Source organism: Monomorium pharaonis, chromosome 3 (assembly GCF_013373865.1).
Source record: "Monomorium pharaonis isolate MP-MQ-018 chromosome 3, ASM1337386v2, whole genome shotgun sequence".
Taxonomy (NCBI): domain Eukaryota; kingdom Metazoa; phylum Arthropoda; class Insecta; order Hymenoptera; family Formicidae; genus Monomorium; species Monomorium pharaonis.
The window spans coordinates 9,980,652-9,996,907 of record NC_050469.1 but is presented as its reverse complement, the minus strand read 5'-3'; the positions used below and the strand labels follow the sequence as shown (position 1 = coordinate 9,996,907).

General features: G+C 37.6%; 1 protein-coding gene across 11 annotated transcripts in view; it reads left to right on the top strand.

The window, feature by feature from the left end:
• Positions 1-16,256, top strand: part of LOC105838488 (homeobox protein 5) — a 289,536-nt gene that overhangs the window by 241,454 nt on the left and 31,826 nt on the right. For all 11 annotated transcript variants that reach the window (XM_036284302.1, XM_036284303.1, XM_036284301.1 and 8 more), the window contains one exon: positions 5,906-6,006. In XM_036284302.1, coding sequence (XP_036140195.1) covers positions 5,906-6,006 — 101 coding nt within the window. The remainder of the gene's footprint in view (positions 1-5,905; positions 6,007-16,256) is intronic.

Here is a 16,256-nt window from a genome sequence, read left to right as displayed (position 1 = left end):
TAACAGAGGCCTACCCTTCCTCGAATACCAGTATTGTGTCCTCCACGTTTTCGTGTTTACAGACACCGGAGCTAGGAATCTAGTTGATTTGTGCAATAATACGTTATAAAGCTAATTTTTTGTATTTCAATATTGTGATATTAAGTTTAACGTAAAAAATTGTAACTTAATTGTAACTAAATGTAACTTAAAATATTTCTAGCATCTATCTTTTTGTTAACTTTATCAATTCGATAGAGAAAAAATTATACATATTTATTAAAGAATTAATAATTGAAGGAAATAATTGTACAATGTTAAATAAATTTAAATTTTTTAACAAAAGGTGACAAGAAGAAACACATTTTTTATTTTATATTATTATATACATATATTTTCTCTTCATATATAGTCAAGTATTGTTTTTCATCTCTGCACTGAAAAAAAGTAATATATCCAATAAGATATGTAATTGCGGGCTGCCAGCTACAGATATACTCAATGCAATAATATATGCTATTGCAGTATCAACATTGTACTTGCTTAACAATAAATATTATTGTATTGAGTATTTTATATAGTTGGCAGCCTGCAATTACATATGTTATTGGCTATATTACTTTTTTTCTGTATGGGGACAATAAAGGAATAGATACTATACAATCTGCAGAAATTTTGCTGTCTCTCTTTCTCTCTCTCTCTCTCTCTCTCTCTCTCTCTCTCTCTCTCTCTCTCTCTCTCTCTCTCTCTCTCTCTCTCTCTCTCTCTTCTTAACGTCGTTAGGGGAAAACAAGACATTTATAAACACCCACCACGAGATTAGATTTGTTAAGATAATGAAGCGCCTGGTTTAGCAAAGAGCCTTCACCGTGCCTACAACTATCATCCTGAAGAGGCTGCAACCGCCGTTTCCCCTTAATCCCGGATATGACCTCGCAGAGACGGTTAGACCATTGCAGACTTGCGGGAGGATACATGTGCTCACGAGCCTTGCTAACGAATTTGCCGGGGCGAAAACCCGTCATCATTACGAGTGTTGCAGACGTTACTCGTATATAGAAATACGTTGCAATGCGCTTCTGACATTTAGAACTTACGTTTGTTAAGTACGAAGCTCTCGTATTTGCTTAATTTAAAAACTTTCCGTAATATGTATAAAATATATCTGTCATGAATTTCAGAATTTAAAAAAACTTTGACTGTAAATAGGGTAAGATGTACACTTATAAACTTCTTGTTGTCTCGCTTGACATCTCGTGTAAATCGAATTTCGTTTTCAAGCTCCGTGCAGAGAGGGTGACAGGGTGATTCGAGAGCGTGAGGATAAGGAAAGCATAGACTCGCGAGTCTATGGCCCTTGAGAGAAATGTCGAATCACGGTCGATCAGGATTTATCCTTATTGCAATGCTTATAGGCGGTCGTATCTGGCGGCGCGTTATTTCGGCATCGGTGAAAAAAACATAATAAAATTTAACGGTCCGTCAGGTTGCGGAATTTCCGCTCCCCGGAGCAGCCAATAAATACTGGGAACAAGGCGGCTACAAATCTCAAGATAAACAGGAGCCCGTATTTTTCTACCCCCTTGACTTCCGCCGCGCTCCTCGCGCTTTCTCCGAGCTCATGGAAAAGGGGTCTGCATTGCCCTTTTTACATTCCTCGTATGAATTATTAGGTGACCGGACTTAAGGGGTGGACACACCGCGGTATTTAATTTTCACTCCCCATTAAAACAGGACGAATTTTTCCCTAATCGCATCCCTGACGATGAAAGTGCGGTCGGCAGTTTGTCACCGACCCTTCGTTCTATTATCAATGTATTACCGCGCCTCGCCTCACAGCGAGTCGTACATTAATTTAGAGAGTTCGGCTTTACGACGTGATTGCTTATCGAGTAAGAACATTTTCGGATGTACGTATTAACGAGGCGAGGGATCTTCGGTGTTGGCAAGACGAGAGTAGATCAGCTAGTAGGCAATGCCAATTAAGGAAGACGGCGGCGTTGCGATCACCGGGGTACAGCCAAGGTTGCCGATGATGTATGTGGTGGAAAATACTGGAGGCAATCTGTCACACCATCGACGTTCCATAGGCGCCTCTACTCCTCGTCTCCCCTTTGCTCCCTTTCCTCGCTACTGAAAATGTATGAATATCATACTACGAATAATATGAGTAATCCTGTTTGTTCATAACGACAAAAGAAATATTATTTTTTATATTACAATAATTATCAACAGCAGTTAATAATTAAAATATTATTTCGTATATGTGTGTATAATATAAAATAATATAAAATGATATGTAAGGTCTATAACAAATATCTAATAATTAAATCGAATGATATTTCTGCCTTTATATAAATGTATATTTACTTCGGTAAGACACGTAGAAAATTTGAACAAATGTCACGTGTAAATGAGCTATCCAATAAATAGAAACCTTTTGAACATCTCTGAAAGATTGGCGTCTGTTTTCTTTTTTCGGCACACGAACATGCCTCTCTCATCTCTCGCAGTCTTTTTGCTTCTTCCGGGTATATGGCTGATTAAACGCGCAACTATGTAACGTAACACAAATATACTGGCCTCGGGCTCGCCTTGGCTTTCCTTTTTCGGTCTTCATCCCCCAACGGTAGCTTCGAGTCGTCCCGTTCTCGATTCCACCTTTCGACTCTCTTTGAATTCCAACCCCGGTCACTTGACGGAAATATTTATCGAGGGTCTCCGACGGAGCTCTCCCCCTCTTTCGTCCACCCTCCCCTCCGTCACTGCTCCGAGCTAGACAGGACGACGACAGGGCGAGACACGGTTCCACGTAGTTCACCCCGATACCTTTCGTCGGAGCTTCTACCGTTCTCTCCTCGACTATCGCGCTCGTTCTCGCTCTCGCGAGTTCTTTGATCCATTTTAGAGAGTTTGTTCGGTACGGATTATTTACTCTCTTAATTACATTTCGATTCTATCTCCTCTCCTCAATGTTCATTCGTCGTACGACTGAATGACTGATTGTCAATTCGGCCGTCTTTACTTTTAATGCGTTGACATGATTGAGCTATGTAAATCTTACAGTTTTTTTTTTATTGTAGTAGGTATATAATAAATAGATATATAATCTTGTACAATTCATAATAACTTGAATATAATTAAGATAATAACTTTTTAAAAATTTAATGCCAAATAAAACTCTGTAAATGTGAATAGACAATACACATTTACGTTTGATTTCTGTTACTAATATCGATATTTCTTTAGTGCACAAACATATGAGAATGTACAAGTATATTGTTACTAATTCTTGTAGGCGAGTTTTGACATTTCGACAAAATAATGACGTTTTTATATTCTTTGGTCTTCTCTCATCCTTTCTTGGCCCACGACGGCGGTAAGCGAGAGCGCCAGGACCTGATTTACATTTCTTTCTTTTCTCGACATAAAAATTCCGTGGCGATAACTTCCTTTGTTCCACCCTTCGTGGTCGCGGGAACGACCGACCCCTGCGGCTCAAGAACTGCGGGAGGTGCCGTCGTAACCTCGTCTAGTTTCTCGTCCATATTACATTTTTTCTTAATTAAAAGCAATACACACTTTTTGATGACAGACGCAAATCATATCGCGTCGTCAGCCGCGATAAAGAAACTGAAACTTGTAACACTGGCAAAATAATATTTATCTGACGTTCTCAGACGAGAGTGTACATTAACTAAATTATTACATTTAATATGAAATATAATGTACAATATGTTAACTAGTTATACACAAAATAAAACTTACATACATAGAAATTAAAAAAATATTAAAGCCTTTTAATATTTTATATTTGAAATTTATGTTATTACCATAAGTGCGCGTATTAAACATCTAGATTATTTAAAAAAATAAAAAAAGTTGATGCATGAAAAGTGATTTATTTTTATATTTTATTATATCGTAGTTTTAAAGTGATTTCTACATTTAAAAATGTTCATATATAATACATGTACATATAAGATAGATTAGAAACGTACAGTATTAAATGACGGTTGAATAAGTGTTATTTGAACGATTTAATATTTTTTTATTATAACAAGAAAACGATATGCTTTTATTGATATTGCTGACATTGACTAAATAATTCGTCTTCTCATTTTTACATCCGAAGAAACGTGCCACTTATAATTTGTCTGTACATTAGATTCATGTTAATTAAGATTCAAACATGAACAAATGATGACGATAATTCATTAGGTTTGAACATCCTTCTACGAGAAATTACGTGAACGTAAAGTTTAAAGACTGGTATAAAATGCCAATCGTCCGAGCAGTTTGATCGTTTTTTAAGTTGGACGATAATTACAATTATATTTTCGCGTAAGTTTTCACAATTGTACTTGAGAATTGCGTCGGAAGCATCCAGAATGACGATTGAGCGAACCGTAACCGTGCAACGTTTCGCAACTTTATACGTTCCTGATAATCTCTCGAAGAGCTCGGACGGTTATTCGCGGTGGTCGTCGGGATTTATGAAATGGCAATAAAATTTATATGACTCGGTGGATCGTTAGGGGTGCGGTTCGCTCGTTCAGATTGATGTCGGTTGTGCCGCGAGTCTGGTCTACTTGCCGGAGGCTACGTTTGTTTCTCCCTGCGATCGTCATAGAACGGTCCACGTTTATTATTAATCCCTTGGAAATCGCGCGATAGTCGTTTTATAATCCATCAGGTAAAATAAAAAAAATTATTCTCTATTTAATATTTTGTCGAATCAGTTTTAAATTTTGTACATTAAATATAACATTGCGTGTTATATGCATTAAATTAATCTTTTTTCTTTTAATTCGGTTTATTTTATAAATTGATTTTTATTGCATTTATAATTTTTTCACTAATTAAACTAACCCTAGTAGCACAAAACATTGGCGCAATATTGGGAAGTAATGTAAAGGCAATATTCCCAATATTGGTCCAATATTGTAAAGTAAACGCTTCACCTTATTTAGCCAATTTGTATAAGCAGTAATATTGGTTCAATATTGATTCAACATTGGGCCAATGTTGAACCAATTAATTTTTCATATTGGACATTAATTGCTTTATAATGTGGAATCAATATTTTATGACCAATATTGACGTTACATTGGGAAAACATTGGCCAATACATTCCCAATATAACTAATGTTTAGCCAATATTTATAGCCAATATACTGCCAATGTATTGTGCTACTAGGGAAATATGTAATAAATCTAAATATATATATATATATGCAACACATGGAAAAAAAATTTATGTATATTTTTAAAACGTAGAGTTATTAATTGTCATTAAAATTGCGCGTAACTCTAAAATTAATCATACAACATAAGTTTTATTTTTTTATGAAATTTTTGCGCGAGTATACATAATTTTTAAAAAATTAAAATATATTATATATTATAACTTTATCTCTAATTGCAGATGTCATCATATATTATCATCATATATGTATATTAGATAGATATTATATGATGTATTTATAGCAAAGACTTTAGCTTTTATTAATGTATTATTATATTAATTCAGTAAACTGAAAGAGATTACGACGTGTCTTCTGCATAATCTTGCTTTCTCATTGTTTGAGCTTAAGCAGAGAAAAGCAAAAAAAAAGATGCTTCTGATAACTCACTTATCCAGTGAATCACGCGTGTGCTCTGCCGAGCATGATGCCTCGAGGACATGTCTGCTCTACCTGTTGCTCAATTCCCCATCGACGGTAGCAAGTATCGCGCGAAGAATTCGACGGTCTCTCCTTCTCCATGCTTTCTCCCGCCTATCACAAAGTGGAAGAATTCGCGAGCCGCACGCTAAAGCTTGCAATAAATTCGCAGAAACTAAACCAATTTTCGCGTAAATGTCAAGAAATCGGCGAGATTGAGTAATCGTAAGTGTTATGAATGATTGCATATTTTGTTGCAGGTGGACGATCGAGTCAGATCACCGGGAACATCACGATGCCTGGCCGCTACTACCATGTCGCTTTCCATCTCACCCTCTAGCCCCGAAGAACCTGTTACGCTGTAAGTAATATATGTATATATATAAAACACAAATTTCATAACCGTTTGCTCTACGTAGTGCTTCAGATGTTATCAAGATGGGCGATATCAAACTTCTCTGTAATATTTATCTCTGCAATATAGCTTTGCTCTCTTCCTGCTTGTAGACAACAAATTAGGATCGAAAAGATGCACGTCGAAACAATAGATTTATTATATAGAAAAAACGAAAGTTATCTTTTAAGAAATATTATCAAGGTACTTTGTAACATAAGATAATAATGGTAATTATTTTTGGGATAAACTCAACCTAAATGCACAATTTTTTCTTTGTTAAAATAAAATTTGTAATTTTTCTATAATCTTTGACGCGAAAACATAAATTAGAGACAAATAGAACAAATAAATACTATAATAAATAAAAATTTAAAATCTTTTATAACTATATATATGTACATTATGGAATGTGTATATATGTAACAAAACATTTTACAAAAATTTAAACAAATGAAATTTATATACTAAAAAGATATTAAACATGATTCGTTATATGTATAAAGAATATGGCAATTTACTCTAAGAAAATTAAAAGTCTCGGTGACTTTAGGGGCGAGACCGTGATCCTTGTAGTTTCCTTTCCGCGATTCAAAAAGCCACTCAGGCAAATTAGTCCTGCAATATAGCGATGGTGTTCTCGTATGGTGCTCTACACCGCCCGTTATCGAGCATTTCTTCTCTCTTACTGTCGCCGGCTCGGCTTTGCAGAGCACCGCATAGATGGTAGGGGCCACGCAGAAAGACGTACCGGGGGGGGAGAGAGAGGTGATATTTATGCCAGTTTTTTATTGCGCTTTAGCCCGAGAGAGCAGAATGGAAACAATATGTCACCCCGGTAGGGAAAGCAGGGTGGTAGCGAGATGGGAGAAGGAGGAGGCTGTGCGAACTTCTTGTAGGTGGCCCGACCGGCGGTACCTAACGTTAATACTAACGCCTCCGCCGTGCTAGCGCCCTCCGACCAACGTCATGATTTTAAATGAACAACCTCCGTTTCTCCCTTTTAGCCCGAAAACACGGCGGGATTGCTGTCGCGCGTTTCGCGGTATCGCGATTTTTGAATTTGTTCACATTGTACTTTTATTCCCCATTGTGCTTTTAATCTCGAATTATTCAGCGTAATTGATTGACGTACAAATGAGAGTGACTGTTATTTTATGAAATGTACAATATATATGTAAATATTTGAATGCTTTAGGTGGAGTGAGTTGAAATAAATTGTCTCGTTTGTATAGCAAGAAGGGATTTTGATCTCATAGTTGAGAATAATAGTGGAGAAAATAATAAGTAACCGTATAAAAGTGCACATATGTCAATCAAAGTTTGATAATTGCATCATTTTAAACGTAGATAATTTGAAAACTTTTGTCGGCGAAAGGTGATTGCATAACTCAGCTTTTTTCTCGAGAAATTTCATTGCAAGTTATATATGAAAATATTGAATGCATATCGAAGACATGCAATTGCCGGGTAACGAAGCAAGAAAATGAATTTGTGCGAGAGAAAAGAGCGAGCTTTTGCATGTATTCTGCGAGTAAATATAGATCAAACTGTTTAAATAAATCTCCGGTAATCTCGCGGCAAGACCGAAATATTCGAGGTCGGACAATTTCCGGCGGTTCTGCTTATCGTTCGGAAGTGCGCGGAAAAGAAAAAGAAAAAAAAAGGAAGAAAACGAAAGAGGGAAGGAGGGAGGACTCGTTATTCGGGGTCTCAAGAGTCATCGGATAAGTGCATATCGATTTCTCCCTATTGGCGAGGGTCGGGCCGTCGTCGGTAAGATCGAGGCGAATGGAAAAAAAGAAGGCGGTAAAAAGGGCAAAGGCTATAAGTAACGGACCGTCTGGTGGAAAGCGCTCGAGGGCGAACAGTGATTTAGAGAAATTAAAACTTTAATTCATGTTCGGGTTCATGGGGGGTTGTGTCCTCTACCCCCGTCCTCTCTCTCTCTCTCTCTCTCTCTCTATCTCTCTCTCTCTTGCTGCTGAATCGCTGCTCCACCCTGTGGCATTCTCTGTCCCCGTCGATCGACCGAAATCCCGTTCCGCGCGTAAATTGGTAAGCCCAACTAGTGCTCGTTTTGCTTTGCTATTCTCGCGACTCTTCTATATTTTCATACAAATACTAATCCCATATTTCATAAGCTTATATATCATATATGAGAAGCGTATACATTTATTAGAAAATACGTGGCCTGGGTTGTTTAAATAATATATATCATCATTAATCATTGAAAAAATTTGACTAAAGTTAAATCATGACAAAAATTATATTCTATTTGATATATTTAAAATAATATAATTAGCAGATTGAAAAAAAAAGTTTTAAAATGTCTTGAATAATGTAACAAGAAACAGTTATTCAGCAAATGTAATGGCTGGTTTATCAATTGCAAATCCATAAAATTGGATGATTTGTTTGACCAAAAGGTCAAACAAGCAAATGTTTCAGAGTTGATCATCCGCATCTAGATAGGATTATTATCATTCTGATTTAAGTTGCACGTGTATTTATAGCACAATAACGCCAGACGTCTCTATGGCAGCAGTTACATAACAGGCGAATAAAAATTCAATATTACTGAATAAAGGAACGCCATGTATACTCTACCGCTTAGATGTTCTTAAAGCATTTTTCCCCAATCTGATATAAATTATCCATGAGTTCTTTTCTATAAATGTTTTTCCGAAAATATACTGATGCTCATTTGCCAACTTTGTAACATTAACGTAGTTAAGAAAAGTTATGACTATGTAATTTCTTGCGTTTTCATGAACTTTGTTATTAATTTAAAGTATACTATCTTTACTGTAATTTAATTAAAATCCTCAATTTAATTTTGCTTAATTAAATAATATTATACTTGGTCTTAAATTTTCAATGAAATGTTACTTTTATCAAGAAAATAATGTGCAATATTTAGTCTACTTCCATACTGTCGCTTGTATGTAATACGGTTACTTATAATCGTGAAGAATTCTAAAAAGCAACAAACTTCAAGCAGACAAAAGCGTCGTGATAAATCTGCATTTCGGAAGACGTCCTTACAAACTTTTATGAACGATGCAGAGGATACAGATATGAGGAAAGGACGTACCCTTTATCTTCCTTTCCCTTAGTCTGCTGTCCCTATCGCGGTTTCTCTCTTTGTTCATCCTTCTTCCGTACTCTCTTCTTCCCTCTCTCCGCTTCTGCGCATCGCGCTTTGGCTTTTAGGGCAACCTCCGCCTCCAATAAATTCCCATCACCAGCTTCCAGGTACGCCTTCGTCGAGTAAATCATACTGTAAGTGAATCCGAATTGAATGCAATGAGTAAATATGGCTCTCATATAATGAAAGGCAACCATGAGTGTCTGGCAGGAACCACAACAACCAATTTCGAGAAACTTTCTTTGTCATGCGATTGTAATTTAAATTTATTCCCCACATCTTACGCTGCATTTCTCAACACCTTGTTAATGCTACTTTAAAAAATAATTGAAGCTCTTTGCGTTTCTATGCACAGGCTATACTATTTTTCTATACTACGCGGAGCAAATACAGCCGATTTACGCGTATTTTCGACATGATTTTCGCCCGCATATATGCGTGAATGCGAGTCAAGGAGCAGCCAGTCGGTGGAAATGCATAAATACATGAGTCGCGGGGCAACGAGCGAAAGAGGGAGACAAGGTTGGCCCGCATATGTAGCGAGCGACTCGTACCTCGTAATAACGTGTGGATAGCGGCTCTCTCGTCGTGAAAATATGGTCTTTCAAAAGCCTGTAGTTTCCCCTCGAAAACGAGCACGGTTTCGCTCGTTGACGATAGAGAGCGAGAGGACACATGAGAAATGACAATCTTATTCCACAACTTCCCGTGACTAACATCGCGTTTCGCTCAACGATTCTGCAGCTTCCCTTATTATCCGTAATGACTTTTATCACATGCATTGTCATTTTTAGAGAAAAAGAAGGAGAAATATATTTTACTAGGTTTATATATTTTAAAACAAAATTTTAATTTAATATTCTACAGCTGCATGTATAACTTTAAAGTATTTAACAGAGTACGAGCCTTTTTCTCATTTGTGCCCGGTCTGTAATCAGTAAACGGTTGCGTATAGTCGACAACCATTAAATTTTCGTGAACGTGACTCTCGAGATTTTTTCCTAATTTCATTGTGATCGACTCGATTAAAACTCGAAAGAGACCAGTCGAAGAAGCGAAACGAAGCGATGACTGCGTCGCAAGAAGCCCAGAAACTGAATACAAGGGGATGACTCTGCAGGCATTAGAGAGGCGAGATTCGCATTCCCGCATTACTGTCACGCGAGTAATTACGCACCGTCGAAAGCAACGGCGCGGCGGGTGGAAGAGAAGACGGGTGATGCTGTGGATGCAAGGACGAAAGAGGAGCGGGAAGAGCTGGAAGGGTTGCTGTCGCTGCGCCACTGGCTCGGCGTCTCCCGCGTTGCGCGATTCGCAGCCAACGGGAGAAACCAGAGCTAATAAAAGCCCACAATTACCTCCGGTTCGAGCCATTTGTCTTGACGGGCGTCTCATGCCCGATATAATTCACCCTGGCAACAACACATTGTTGCCTAATGAGGTGTAAAACATTCCGAGATATCTGGCTGTCTCGTGCTACGAGGGCGGTTTCCGTAGAGGCGATTCACGATATCGCGATAGCTCTTTCTTCGCCGCACTCTTGCGCCCCGTCTGATTTTTCTCTGTCTCGAGAGTCCTCGTGGAATCTCGACAAAATTTCGCGACTCGCATATTGCCCTTTCTTTGAAAGTTACAGACATGAGAATTGATCGGGGGATAAGTTTTTAACTTTTCATAAACTATGTGAGATTAAATTAACCCTAGCGGTTTTAAAACTGCTGTATTTTTTTTTAAGTGTACGCAAGTGGTCTAAATACAGTTTTAGTTAATCAGAAGTTAACAAATTTTTATGTTTATGCTTCTATAATAAGTTGTAAAATTAAAGTTAATCTCACATGGTTCAGCACATAATTTTTATTTATCTGGTTCGCGGAGGGATTAATCAATCTTAGATTGCATTTACGAGAAATCGGAAAATCAATGAAATTTCTAATAAAAATTTTTAATATTTCTTTTACATAGAATGTAATATCATACGTGCATGATGTTTTATTAGTCACACAAATTTATTGAAATTAAAATTAATTTTTTAACGAAAGTTTTGTTATAAAGTATTACTTTTTTATCTTTAAGATTGAATATCTAAGAATTGATTTGAATTAAAGTATTAAACAATATTGTATTTTTACTTTAACTTTCCAGATTTATTTATTTAAATCTTTTATGTTTTTATTATAAAATAAATAATTTTGTTATAAAAAAAATATAAAGAAATATTTTATAAAGTTATGCTTGTTGAACGTGCATCTCGCTGTAAATAGATCACGCTGCAAACAATCTCGATTGCCAACCAAGTCTCCTAGATTAATTTCTGCCATTCGGTTTCGTAAGTTACATCGAGATCCATCGGTTCGAAGCGTGCTCCGCGTTTCTACTCCTTTTCATCCCGAAAAGTTCACAGAATTCAGCACAAATCATACAGTTTGCCGAGCAATGTTTGCTCGTTGCGCTGCGTATCCTTCCAAGGTTTTTCGCCTGCGCGGTATGGAAGAAACGTGCCCCGTCAATTCGATTTAGCCAAGGGATGTACTACGTGCCCTTTTCACTCATTCTCACTCCGTCCCTCGGCCATTCCCGCTCTCTTTTCTCTTTGTCTTTATTTCATCGGAGCGGCAGTGATTTGCTGCGATAAAGCCGCATCGACAGGCGACGCACGTGTATCGCGTGTCGAAGGACACGCTCCTTCTTTCCCAGCACGGGCTTCTCTCGCGCCCTCCACAAGCCCGATCGGAAGAGAGTTTATGATATATTTGTAATCATGTTACTCGATACGCGCGTGCCCTTCTGTTACAACTGCTTCTCGTAACAGTCGTGAATCTTTTTTTACTGCTCGTACACGCGCATACCAATAAAAATTCGTCAGAAAGTGAAATTAGCATTTTTTTCCGTGTTACCGCATATGCACGAAATCGCAAATTATTATACATGCTCCAGTGAGGACGAATTTCTCTGTAAGAATTGTATGCAGAGGAAAAGGTTCGATTTTACTTAGCACAATAATTTTGTTAATAGTTGTCAGTATTTTAGATTAAAATCTTAATTGAAATTGAAATCTTTTTATACGCCAATATGTTGTTGAATCGATTCTGGACTCAAAATTATAAAATATCTAATATTTAGTATATAATTTGTAAAAATGTGACAATACATATAAGTAGATTGCAGAAAAACATGATGAAATTTCGATTCTTTGATATTTTGTTTCGAAATTATCAAATTTGATGTGTCGTAATAGTGTTTGTGTGATTTATTTCATTTATTACGCAATTTTAATAATACACAAAGTATTCGTGGGGAGAACGATGTTCGAATTCATTGGCGTGCATTGCTATACATTTATATAATGTCGCAAAGCGAACCACGGCAGGAGAGTCCTCGAGTTTTAAGGGCCGTCATCAGTACGAGGCTCGAGAAATTGCATCGTAATCCAAGAACGGCGCGACGCGCACCGCTTTTCGGGGAGGCAATTCCAGCTACCCGTAACAATCTGACGGAGGCATATTATTATGGCCATAGTCCCGGACAGTTTATTCCAGGTTCGTTTCCAGATTTACTGCCCTTTTCGTTTTGCAGTAAGAACTCGCGACTCGCTTTAAAATCGGTTGTTTTGAATCGCATGAGATATTGCTCGCACGAACTTTCCATTAACATTTTACAGAAAAATTTAGAAATACAACGGTAGCATAAAGCAGTGTATCTATTGTATTTAAACGTTATAATAATGTTTCTTTTCCTTTTTCTGTCTATCAACCTCTATATATTGCAATTGAAAATTAAAAGTATATTAGAATATTAGCAATTTTTTTAATTATAATATTTTCTTATTGAGACGTAGCTGTTTGCTTTTATAGCTTGTTAATTTTTTTATTTAAATCTTAGAATTATTATATAATATAACGTAAAAAGCATTTTATATAATATATCTTTTTTCTACCATTTTATTTGCTGCAATTAAATTGTTAATTGTAAATTGTTAATATAAATGGTACATGAATATTTCTTTTTATTATTACATTTTTGTATATACTGACTTATATATTGTATAATTTATTGTTGAATGAAAGAATGGTTACTGCGAGCTAATTATAATAACGAAAAAAGAATATCTTTGAATGTTAAGCAAGTAGAAAAACATAACGATTATTAGATACGCAGTAAGTTATTAGATACATGTTAAATTCATCAATGTAGATCTCCAACCCCACCTCGAATGACATTACCTTTCGTGCAAGAAGCGCGTATACACATACTAGTACTTGTCACTATGACATTATCGATCCGATGGTACGGTCGGACGTCGGTTGGTCCGAGCACAGTCGCTTCTTACCAGCCCTCTCGCTCCCTTTATCCCTTTCCCCATACACCGTCTTTGCTGCCCCCTTTGCAACCCTTTAAGGTCGCCTTTCCAGCGGATATCAGCATTAAACCCCTGGGAGACGTGATGTCCTTTTCAATTTCTCCGCCGCTTGTGTGGGATGAGAATAGCGGAGAATGCGAAGCTTCGAACGGTTCCAAAGTTCGTGAATTCCATCATACTTCCGCGTTTTCGCATATGATGGAGGGTGGCGTATTTTTGATGTCGACTACGCAAAAATCATCTGTCGGTTCTCGATTCGTCGTTCGGGTGCTCGATTTGAAAATTATTATCCGAATACGTCACGCGGGCTAGACGTATACGTACGTATCGGGGCTTGCTGCGAGGCTATCTTCTTCTGAGAAAGCTACATTTTGTAAACAGAGAACGGTCGTTTCACAACGGCACATTCGCCGGCTTCCGTAACTGCGAAAATTTGCGGCCTCCCACCGCCAACGGGCTCGCTATAAATCAGTTGAAATTTGTTATGCGCGGCACGCAGATGGTTTTGTTATATGAAAATATGTGCCGCGCGGGGATGGTGTGTAAGTATCCCTCGGTAAAACACGTCCCTTATATCCCGCGCGTACCCTCGGCCCCAGTCGCCTCGCCCCGCTTCTTACACCCCCTCCCCCTCCCCAGACAGGCCCGAGGCGTCATGCTGTTCTGCGCTCTCTTTAATTACACCCCGAAACCGGGACGCGTGACGTATTGCCGTGTGGCGAAAGGGACAAAAAAGCGACCTCGACTTCGAGCTAAAATCGCCGATCTGCAGCTCGGTCGTTAATCAACGCCTCGATCGGCGATACTTACTGTTTCCAGAATACGTCTCGTGCGCACAAGTAAGATGTATCGAAAAATTTTATTCACGCAGTCTATAAGATTTAATTAATTTTTAATTTTTATACATCTCCAATTGACCCTCAAAATTTTATAACATCTATAGCATTGAATCTCTCGTAAATCAATTATGAATTTTATATGCTTACAGATAAAGAACTTTAAACGAAATTTTAACCAATTTTATTAACATATTTATTTAAAACTTGGATATATATAAAGAATTTTTTAGAAAAAAAGAAACTTGGTGTTCGAAATTTGTTAATTTGTTGAGATTTTAGGAGATGTAACATGAAGGATTTATTGGAAGAAAGTAAAGTCCAGCGATGGAGGGACCACTTAAGGCATTGGCTCGGCCAGTGCTAAATATTTGATAAGACTTTAAGACGTCAGCTGGTAAGCGAGGGTATGCTCATGGGACGAACGGAAAAAAATTGGAAGAAAGCTCGACGAATGGACGGACAGTTAGTAGCTAGACGAAGGAGTATTCCCTCGAGCTGAACAGCAAAATGATGTCCAACCAAACAGCTCAGCTGCCCCGGTCACAGCATTCTTTCTTTACTATATCAACGATCTGAATTCGCTTTAAAATCCTCTCTGTCTCCCTCACCTGCTCTCGTTTTCTCTTTTTTTCGCCGCTGTAGAAGGTGAATAATAACAGCATCTCGAAGCGCGGTCCAGAAATAATAAAGTCCATTTCGATGCCGTTAGCTTTAGAGGAGATTTATAGAGACGACGCAACTTAAGAGGGACACTATTTGCGTCGTTAATAAAAAGTATGTTGTCAAACGTATTCTCAGACTATCACCATTTTATCCGATGTATCACGGATAAAGTAGAATAGCGATGATTGTTAAAATATTTACTTTTAAATAAGCTTAACTAGTTCTTGTTAATATAATATTTTACAACATCTTGCATAATTTAACCGCGATAAGTCGTAGAATTTTTTTTATAACAATTAAGTCTGCCGTTTTCATGCGCGAGTCGTTAGCGGCAGCGAACGAGGGAGGTACAAAGGTTGAATCGCAAAATTCATGCGAATCCACGTGGTGCCAAGTGGGGTGCATTAGCCAAGTTCCCCATTATCCACGCGTGAGAGACCCCTAAATTATCCGGCGCTCGCCTAGCGCCGATCTCGCCCACCCTCGCACGTTGGCGAGAAAAAGACGTATGACTGCCTTTTCTCGAGAACACCCCCCGACAGGCTCTTGGATGAAGTTACTAACGCGTGATTTTCGCAATTGCAAAGGAACTCGTATCAAATCAATGTATTTATGAGAAGAACGCTCAGATTGTCGTCATTTTTATCGAACCTTATTTATTGTTCATGATTTGTCTTTACAATCTATTCTATCAATTATACCATTAATCTAATGATCGATCTTTTATAATATAAAAAATTTAACCAAGAATTGCGATTCATTGGTTTGTCTAATTGTGATTTAAGAATATAGGACTGATCAAGGGTTCTGAAGATATTTAACAATAGTTAAAAAGACAAGAAAAACAAAAACCGGATCGAGAATACAAAAAGAGAGAGAAATTTAAAGAGAAAATTTGTGCATATATTTAAATGAATAGAATAAACAAGATAGAAAAGAATTAGAAAATAAAACAATAGCAGAAGACAGTAAGAAATAGAGAAAGAAGGTAAGAGTTAGAAGAAAAGGGAGAGGGGGAGAGAGAGAGAGAGAGAGAGAGAGAGAGAGAGAGAGAGAGAGAGAGAGAGAGAGAGAGAGAGAGAGAGAGAGAGAGAGAGAGAGGAGATGAGAGACAGAATCCGAAGAACCGCCAGGAAGATAGAGAATGCAAGTTTGGGCTATCTCTCCGAGCACAGTTCCAAGGAGTTTCCTTTAGACTTTAGTGACG